Here is a 10,401-nt window from a genome sequence, read left to right as displayed (position 1 = left end):
AAAACTAAATTGAACACATTTTGTCATACATGAAGAATTATTTCAATCTCCTAAAATATATCAAGGATCAAAATAAAACAACTTCAATATCTGAAGGGTCATTTTGATCATTTTTTCATTAAGAAAATATACATTACAAAAAAATTATAATTATTTTGAAATTGACTAAAATGAAAAGTACAACATCTAATAAATTCTTAAAGGGTACGGAAAGAGTAAAGTATATAGATTTTATCACTATTTTAATAAAATAAAAAAGTTAATTTGAAAAAATCATCGCGCTCAAGTGCATTAATTCAAAGAAGAAAACAATGAAAAATGCAAAACACAATTAAATACAATAAGTATGTAAATGGCTTTCCCGCCATTCAATTTTTTCCCAAGCGGTGAACGCTTAATTTATATATAAATAAAGTAGTACGGTCCTCTCATTCTCTCATCATATTCATAAACTCTCAACTGCGTCAATTCCATTGCTAGGGTTCAAGATTCCAGCACTCACTTCCAATTCTTTAAAGTTAAAGAAGGAGAAGAAAACTCATGAGGATTTGTATTAGTAACTGAAATATCATGTTCTTGACCATGGAAACTTGTAGTATTCATCTCGCATTCATTGTTAGGGTTCGACGCCACCATCCCAATAGTCGTCTTTGAAGTGGCATTATAAATGGAGTTCCAGTTGAGGATCTTCATAAATTGTTGGGTTCAGTTGATTTTGGCAACACATCTCACAAATGTTTTTCATATTTCTTGAAATTTAAAGAATTGGAAGGTAACTCTAGTTACTTTTGTAGATGTAGTCCCACGATCATGTGATTATTTAGTTGTGATCTGAATTATTTATATTAGTAGCCGCATTAACTATGGGAACTTGTAATATTCATCTTCAAATCACTTTTGCTCTAAATTCATTGCTAGGGTTCAAGATACCAAACTCACTTCAATTCTTGGAATTTCTTGAAACGAGATAAATCATGAGTGTTCTATATTATCACTTTCACTCTAAATCATTCTCACTTCTTCCTAATCTCATTGTTAGGGTACCACACCATCATCATCATCACAAATACTATTGGTTCAGTTGATTTTGGAAACTTGTAATACATCTCGATCACAAATATTCATTATATTTGTAGTCCAGCAATCATGCGATTATTTAGTTGTTATCTGTAAATTTTGATGGAATTATTTATCATTGTAGCTGTTTCTAAATTGGACTCTCGCATAGCACTTTGGGCATATGGTACATGGGGGCTACTATGTATGTGGTGACTGGTTCTCTTAGTCAAAGGTCAAGCGTCCTCTTAGTTTTTTTTTTTTTTTATGTATGAAGTAAGTAGATTCATTGTTGGCATGAAGAAGATGCTAAGTGTACAGAAGAGATGCTGTCGGCTTCATTACAATTGTCTATGCTACAAAAAGGTTATACTAAAACTAATTAGAATGTTAGCCCAAGGAGGCAAAAAACTAGTTTATGTGCAACTGTCTCTTAGTCTTGTATATGTGCTTTAGTATCCTTCAATAACTGAACCCATTGTGTTGGATTTGATCATTAGATTTCTTAAGCAGTACTCATTATCTATTCATCTTCCTATCAGTTACACTCCAAATCGTTCTCACATTTTGAATATGTACTATGTGTCAATGCATTGCTAAGGTTCAAGATAACAGAGTTGAATAATTCCAAGTTACAATCTTTTTTCTTGAAATTTAAAGAACGGGGAGTTATCCAATTGATACATACAATTTCTAGCGGTTATGTGGATCATTTGATTATTTAGCTACTTTGATGGGATTATTTCTGTTAGTACATGCATCAACTGTTTCTAAATTGTGCATGGTTTCAAATACTCTCAGTTGTGCAAGGATAAATAATTCTTTTGACCGACTGGTTCTCCTGTATTATCACATTTGTCAAAGGTCAAGCTTCCTCTTAGGTTTGTATATGCGCATGGAGAAAAGTCATGGTCTTGACTATGGAAGCTTGTAATATTCATTTGCATATCACTTTCGCTCTAAATCATTCTCACTTCTTCCTTATCTCATAAATATTTATTGTGCCATGGACAGGGTTCCACGCCACCATGCCCAGAGTAGCTTCAAGATCTTTTAAGTACCATTATGGTAGCGATTGACAGAGTTCCATGCCATCACGGTCACAAATACTCTCAGTTGAGGATTTTTCTAAATTGGTCGGTTTAGTTGATTTCTTGAAGTTTAAAGAACAGGATGGTATTGGTTCTGTTACTTCTGTAGATGTAGTCCCGCGATCATGTGATTATTTAGTTGTGATCTGTTACTTTTGATGGAATTATTTCAAAATTGTGCAGGAACAAAGATCATGGTCACAAAATTATTATATGGCAAGGACAGAGTAAGTTTGTTATGCGATCACTGTACACGAATAGACTATGGTTTTATTTATTTGCATAGGGTAGTTATGAAGCTTGGAATTGTTTCTTTAATGATGAAGAGAGTCAGCCAACTGTTGAAATAAAAATGTCCATGTTGTTTATGAGGTAGGATAGAAATGCTCTAAGTTGATGATGTGTATTCACAAAAACTCAAAAGCTATCATATTCGGCTGCGATACTGTTTTTTTCATTTTCCATTTAACATACGAGAGTGGTGGTATTTTATTCATTTGTTGTATGTAAAATGGCCAGAAAGAACGCTCTAATTAGAGGTGGATATTTAGGGATCTTAATATCTTTTGTTTATGCATTAAAAATTCACAAACTACAAATGCAGTTGTTATTGCATATCAGCTCAAATGTCTTAAAAGAGAGTATAAACTTTAAATTCTGGATTTGTATCTGTGTCTCTGTTGTGTGTCTTTGAATTGACTCTGTAACTATGGGGGTGCAAAGACAGGTGCTCCAGCCTCAGTTAGCAGAGGAATAGCTGCAAATTAAACTTGCCAAGTAAATCTTAAAGGTTACTTTATGATTAATTATGTCAAAGGAATTTAACCATAGTAAAAAAAAAGGGGGAAGGTATATAGATTCACAGCCACCAATGTGCATGAAGACGATTGGTGTTGTTCACTGACCAATCCACTCAGCCAGTGCTGCCTGAATCTCACTTTCATCCGCTATAACAACAAAGTCATTTAATTTTATTTTGTATCAATAAAGTGTGATTGTAATTGCTAAGCCGAAGCAGATGCCCTTTACTTTCGGAATCTAACTCAATGGCCTTGAAGGAAGTATACAAATCCTTGACACTAATAAAAACTACTCTAATTAATAGTAATATATTTGACAATTGCACAGTCAAATAGAAATTAATTACCTCAAGACCGACCATAACTGGATTGGCAGTAATTATTTCCTTGGCATCTTCATAGACAAGGACACTTCTTATTTTTTGGTTAACAATGCCCTCTAGTTGATCAATGACGGCGATGGGTGTTGGTCTTACCGCAAAAAGAGACGAATAGGGGTTCTTATTTTGTGCGCGTCTTTAATGTTTTGAAAATTAAACTCATTTAGGAACAATAAATAACAGATGTACATGTACTAAAAATATTCTAAGAATAAAATTTAAAACGTGAGTAATAGGATTTTTACATAGTGTAGAGGTTAATAAGACAATTTTTTTATAATTCAAAGTTCTTTCATCATACATGCATCATCACTATTCACTAATAACTTGTATATGCATAACATGTATAAAGATTGATCTTTACTAACAATAATAGAAAATTCTTAATTATTTGTATGCAGTAGTAAAGTATGTCTCAAATTATCATATCTTATCAGGTAACAAGGAGGAGCGGAGCCACCGTTACAAATTTATAATCAATAATTCTTGTACGAATTATTTGAATTAGTAGCTCTAAAAAGATGACGTTTGCGCCTTTCATTTTCAACATTTGGAATTCTTTGATTAATTTGAGAAAGTCATTCAGTGGTAGCTGGATCCATATCTCCCTTTGCTTTGCCAAATAGAGAAAGAAGCTTCTATTTATAGGCGTTGGAGGCCCTCAACCCTTTCTTATTATTAGTAAGATAGGTTGTCTTGGTTCCGTAACATAGTTCAAACCTGGCTTTTCATGAATATGGAACCCCATCCACTAGATTTAAGTGCGCTGAATAATTGTCCTTTCCTCGTACGCATTTGAGTACTCAAGGCCCCTTTTCTTTTGGCGGGTATCTCCACGTGGCTTAATCCCGGATCACTACTAAAGAAATAGAATTTAATAATATAGCGCACATCAGAAAAGAGAGTACCCCTTTATTATAAGATAGGCCCGCGTCCTTTCTTAAAACATGTTTTTACTTGTAAATTGGGTCATATAATTGGAACACGTCACAAAGTGCATAGTGCTACAAAATCATCTAGGGAGGAGTACTTAATTAAAATATTAAATAAATGATTTTTTCATAATCCTATAAGAAAAAATGATTATCCTTCCGGATTAATATTTACCCGCCTGAAAACAAACTAGACGGGTACATATATTGGTTTTCTTGCGTCATCCTTATAATAGCACCAATGATGTGGGGCTTTCATGGGTTATATAATATTCAAAGTTGCAATTTGCATCCTTCTTTATATCCTTGGAACATAAACTAAGGTTGTTCAAGAATCACTTTAGCAATATTCTAAAGAGGCTTGTTGCCACCTTTGAATATTCTAATTCCTAGTTATGTTGTGTTTATTAGTTCATTAAAAGAGACAAGGTGCAAGTACTGCCAGACTGTTGGAGTCAATGACGCTTTAGTTTGCAACAAACAAAGTAACAGTGACAAAAACCTAATTGCGCTTTAACAACTGAGCTAACAGCCAAAAAAAGTCGAGAAGACGATATATTGAAGTAATCATATGATTCTTTCTATTCAAAAGAATTATTCCTTCTTGTTGAGCTTGACTGATTTTTGCAATAGCAACCTCAGTTAACCAAGCGTGTTTCAGGAACACCAGCACAATGACAATGCTGACAGATGACTCGAAAAATGGATTTTTATGAAGGATCCTAAATAAAACGAGACAATAATATACACAACCCATTGAAGATCAGTATGAAGGGACCACTCAACAACCTGTTATCTTGTACCTGAACAACTACAAAAACTAGAGTAAAGAATGTCTCAACGGGCAGTGTGAGTAGAGTTATGTTAACAGTGAAAGGATGCTGCTCATGATCTTCTTCAGCTCATACATGTATGTTCTCACTACATAATCCAGTACAACTTAAATAGGCGCCGAGGCATGAAGCTTCTCTTGAAGTTTCTGTGCTACAGCATCAATAAATTCTTCAGTGTTCAAGTAGAATTCTCTTGACACCCTGCAAAAGTATAATTACTCAAATACTGAGTTTCACTGAAATTAAGAGAGAAGTCGCAGACTATTCATGTTAACGTCTCTTCATTTGGTTTATCTTGCTAACTGAATCAAGTTTTTGTGTCAAAAACATTTTTCATAATAAAGAATTTATCAGTAAGAAGGTGAAAAGTTCTTAGTATAATTATTCAAGGTGGCTTAGGCTATAGAATTTATTGTTCACTTTATTAAAAAATAAATAAAATTGGTGTAAGGGACATCTTTTGCACCTCGAAATACATGGTATTTTGAGTAGCAAATACCAAGAGGAGGAGGACTCTGTCCTTACCCAGGAGTAGGGCAAGGGTTGACAGACAGTTAGAGGAGATATCAGAAATCCCAAGTGTGGAGTAAAGAAAAAGAGCAGGATGATATATGCCGTACAGATGACACTGAAGCAGGAAACCATCACTTACTTGGGTCCGTGAGCTAATATAGCTAAGTCCTTAGTCATCTTCCCGGACTCTATTGTCCCAATGCAAGAAGCTTCAAGGGTGTGAACAAATTCCAACAACTTTTGATTCCCATCAAGCTGAGCCCTGCAGAAGAATAGTGTGTATTTTTAGGCATTGAGAGACAGATCCATTCAAATCGGAAATTAACAGCCACCTTTAGTTTTTCTGTCAAATTAGATAATGTCCGCTTACCTAAAAGTAAAATAAATGGAAAAAGAATAGAACACCAGTATTGTGTTTGCTTTTGGAGTGCCCCAATAATCTCACCATAACAAAAGTAGACTTTCCATTCCTCAACTTTCCTCAAAAACATCGGAAATACTTCTCGGCTCTTGCTCAAGGAGAGTTCTTTCATATATAGAGGAGCACAAATGGAAAAGAGCAGGAATAAATTTTAATTTCATTTATAAGGGAAAACCAGACCCGCTATATGGACACAGCGAGTAACACAAAATTTGTACAGAATCCATTTTTGCATCCACTACTCTTCCCTTTTTTTCCATCTAATTATAGAGACAACATGATATCAAGCAGGCTATCAGTTCATTATTCGACCTACTTTAGTAATAGTCATATCACCAAGCCAGAAAAATTGATTCAAGTGATGGTGCAAGCAAAAATAATAATAGTTTAGGTAGACAGGCAACCTCACCCAATCCCAAGAAATTAAGGAAAGAAGAGGAAAGCCTCTAGAGTGTGTGTGTAGAGAGAGAGAGAGAGAGAGCAGAAAGGGGAAGAGGGATCAAGTAGTGCATAATAGTGCAACGTGTCCCAACTATAAAAAAATAAGTGCACCAAGCTCCTGCTAGGCAGGAGGATCCGGGGAAGGGACGGACAACAAGGGTCTCTTGTTTTTCTGCAAGAGGCTATATCCATAGCTCGAACATGTGACCTCCTAGTCACACGTCAGCAACTTTTCCAGTTACCCAAGTAACAACGAACAAAAGTTTACCCCAATCAGTAAAAGTAACAAATCCGTTAGAGAATAGCAGCAACTCACCTATGTCCAAGTCCCCTTGTCCATGCAAAAATGGAAGCAACACTGTTTGTACTAGTTTCTTGACCCTTTTGATGCAGCCGAAAATGTCTTGTTACAGTGCCGTGAGCTGCTTCAGCTTCTAATGTCTTGCCATCAGAAGATAACTGCAGAGGAGATACATTCTATTATACAGAGGACCAATGGGTGCGATATTCTACAAAGAAAGCTTAACGGGAAGATACCCACCAATACAGAAGTCATGAGGCCCAGAGAACCAAATCCTAAAATAACAAAGATAGACTTAGTTAGACTTTTAGAAGTTGATATAGTAACTGTATCATCACGCCAAATCAAAACCTTCAACTAAGACATGAATTTCGAAGGAACAGAATGAAGTAACAGAGTACAATCATGAGGATCACCTTGAGCGAGCAGATCACTCTGGACATCTCCATCATAGTTCTTGCATGCCCAAACATATCCACCCTCGCTTTTTAACACATAAGCGACCATGTCATCTATCAGTCTATGCTCATACCTATATGCCAGAGACAGCTTTTGACCAATAATGCAACCATTTTCCAGAAATGAAGTACAAAAACTGCTCATTAATCTCATAAAAAACCAACCATATTGAGTGTTCCTCAAACTGTTGCTTCCACTTCTCTTCGTATACCTCTTGAAAAATGTCCTTAAACCTGACACAATCAAATTTGACGGTGAATAATTCAGCTAAACTCTTAAAAAATATATTTTCTGAAGATTCAAAATAGTATCCCCCCGCTTTCAATTAGACAGGGCTGGAAGGGAAATGATTTGATCAGCATAAATTAAGGATACCTTCCATCGTATTTCTTTAAAATTGTGTTTTTTGTACTCAAGTAAAGAGGCCATTTCTTTGAAAATGCCATTGACATTGATGATTCAGCAAATGCTCGAATTGACTAGCAAATTTCACCACAGAAAAAGAATGAATATACAAGAGAGAGGAAAAAGCTTGAAGTGAAATAGCATAGTCATTCATCCAAGCATAGTGAAGAAGAACCTGGTCGACATTGTACATGGCAAGTGCAATACCCGGACCTTTAAAATCATAAACATCCAGCTCCGTAGGGGATTCCCCATTTTCCGGCACTGAAAATAAAAATCAACAAACAAGTTGAGTATTGGCATGAGTATGCTTCGTATGTGTATGTTTTGCCTCATAAAATAAATACAGACTGAAATCAACTAGCTCACCAAAAACCATTTTGAGCTTTCCGGGCCCATTAATAATTGCATCTGTGGCACGATACTGATCACCAAAAGCATGCCTACCAATACAAATGGGTTTCTTCCAACCTGCAGATCTCAGAAGTTAAGTACTGACGAGACTGATGATATTGGATTTATACCACAAAGTAGATCAAGAAGATGTTACCAGGAACAATCCTGGGAATGTTCGTGCATAGTATAGGCTCCCGGAAAACAGTACCTGAAGGCAGAAACTGTCATCATTCTATCCATTAAGGATAATGAATTTAGGAAGTACGGCATCTACTTATTTATCTTCTTTCTTTTAAAAGTAGAAAGCTCAAATCGGAATCAGCTACTTCTGAAATAACAAATAAGAAAACAGGTATAATGAAGGTGAGAACTTTTTCTCAATTATTTCTTTATATGGTCCAACATATTGTCGAGCTAGCATTCCCAGAAACTATAGTACAAAAGGCTGCTAGAATTTCCTTAACGTACAATGAATCATTCAGTGTAAATTACAAGTAATCCAATGGGAAATGTATACTGTCACTCCGTGTACAATAAAAGCATATGATATCTTATGATTTACCACCTTTAGTATTTCCTGAGATTTAACATAAAAGCATCTACAGATAAGGAAAGTATCCTTGCTGCACCAATAAGATGCTCGGCGTGCCAGACGCTATCATATTATGATGGATGCACATCATACACAAGAGTAGACCTTGTCATTAAGATACAAACAAATTGAGTTGCATGCACACCGTTTAAAATGTTTCTGATTGTGCCATTGGGACTTTTCCACATAGACTTCAGCCCAAATTCCTTGACTCTGGTCTCATCTGAAACATCAATGGTAGGAGAATTAGAAAGTGTCATAGTGCAATTTCTAACTTCCACGTAACTTCACTAGCGTTTGGCCATAGATTTTGGGAGTAGATTTTGAAAATTGAGCTTCAATATCTGTTTGGCCATGAAATTTTCAAGTTCCTAAAAAAAAGGTCTTTTGGGGTTTTGGGGTTTTGGGGAGTTGGGACTTCCACTCACAAAATTTCCAAGTAAAATGCATGTCCAAACCCAACTTGCAAAACTCAAATTTTCAAATTTCAACTTTAAAATCTATGGTCACACGGGAGCTTCATGTACTCTGAAAAATTCAAACTCTAAATATGAGAGAGCCATAAGTGATTTGGAAACCACCATTTAAATGAAACATTTGGACTAAAGCATGAACCTTTATTATTTAAATATCACGCAGAAATTTCCTCCTTTAACCTTTCTCAAAAGCTTTTCTAAAACTGGAAAAGACAACTGACCAGGTGTTATAGTAGCGCATTTCACAGCAACATTGTATCTGCACATTAAAGGAGTATAAGCCAATTCAAGTTTGGAACTAGAATGTTTTGAGCAATTAACTGATATTGACTACAATTAGCTTTGTTGTGAAATACAGAAGCATTTGCAACAACAACCAAAAAAAGGGCAAAACAAAACAACGCAAAGATAGCCAACTTCTCAAACTGAAACATTAATCTAATTCAACTGATGTTTAAATAAACAATAAGTTGGACTCAATTCTGAAGGAGAAAAAACAACATTTAATCACCTAAAGCAGTGAATTTCTCAGTGCAAATCATTTAGGTAAATGAACTTACTTCAGGGTTGCCTCAGCACTTTCAACAGTAACTTGGTCATCAGTGGCATCACGGTTCAATATACCTAAATCATAATACTTTGTATCCAACTCTAGATAAGGATAGATTAGCTGCCACCACATGATGCAAAAATATACAAAAGATTTAGAAGCATAATAAGAAAAATTGGCAAAACAAAATTAAAAGATATATTCAGAAGCTGACAATAATTATACCTTGTCTTTGATCATTTTCCATATAACCCTCGTCATTTCATCACCTACAAAAAAAAAAGTTAAAAGGAGTGGATGAATGATTACAGATATGCTTGCACTCATCTCAACTGCAGTAAATTACCGTCCATTTCGACTATGGGATTTTGAACGAGGATTTTGCTAGTCGGACCAGAGGTGGAAGCGAAGCACCGAATGGAGGCATTAGGGATTCGCGTAGTGAGAGATACTCTGTTATTGAAGAGCTGCCGATTGGAATTGACTTGAAAATAGAATTTTTTACTAGCTATAGATGATGCTGAAGCCGATGAAGATGAGACAAAAGAAGCGACGCCGGCCATGGAGGAACACCGGAGTCTGGGTCGGACGGCGAGCATAACACTTTAGTTGGCTTTAAGAAGTTGTCAATGCCGCTGTGAGAAAACTCGGTTGTGTTTGTCCGCCGTGCGCGATATGGGCCTCCTTTTTTCAATAATGCTTTATAGGTATAATTTATATAATTATCGCTAACGAAGGTAATACAAAACTTACAT

General features: G+C 35.6%; 1 protein-coding gene and 1 long non-coding RNA gene across 2 annotated transcripts; one reads left to right on the top strand and one right to left on the bottom strand.

The window, feature by feature from the left end:
• The first annotated feature begins 349 nt into the window (after positions 1-349).
• LOC104645720 (uncharacterized) lies at positions 350-2,762 on the top strand. Its single transcript, XR_739794.4, has 2 exons — positions 350-772; positions 2,071-2,762. It is a non-coding gene; the product is annotated as an uncharacterized lncRNA (long non-coding RNA).
• Positions 2,763-4,817: 2,055 nt separating this feature from the next.
• LOC101255848 (isocitrate dehydrogenase [NADP]) lies at positions 4,818-10,401 on the bottom strand. The gene is made up of 15 exons (XM_004232265.5): positions 9,993-10,401; positions 9,872-9,915; positions 9,657-9,766; positions 9,318-9,355; positions 8,766-8,843; positions 8,183-8,236; positions 8,002-8,103; positions 7,808-7,896; positions 7,603-7,706; positions 7,392-7,460; positions 7,185-7,300; positions 7,009-7,043; positions 6,784-6,926; positions 5,745-5,867; positions 4,818-5,293 (listed from the first exon to the last, which is right to left on the bottom strand). The coding sequence occupies exons 1-15, from the start codon at positions 10,243-10,245 to the stop codon at positions 5,200-5,202; spliced, it is 1,452 nt and encodes a 483-aa protein (XP_004232313.1). The 5' UTR covers positions 10,246-10,401; the 3' UTR covers positions 4,818-5,199.

The sequence above is a fragment of the Solanum lycopersicum genome, chromosome 2 (genome assembly GCF_036512215.1).
Source record: "Solanum lycopersicum chromosome 2, SLM_r2.1".
In the NCBI taxonomy this organism is placed as follows: Eukaryota; Viridiplantae; Streptophyta; class Magnoliopsida; order Solanales; family Solanaceae; genus Solanum; species Solanum lycopersicum.
This window is presented reverse-complemented; position numbering and strand designations above follow the sequence as displayed.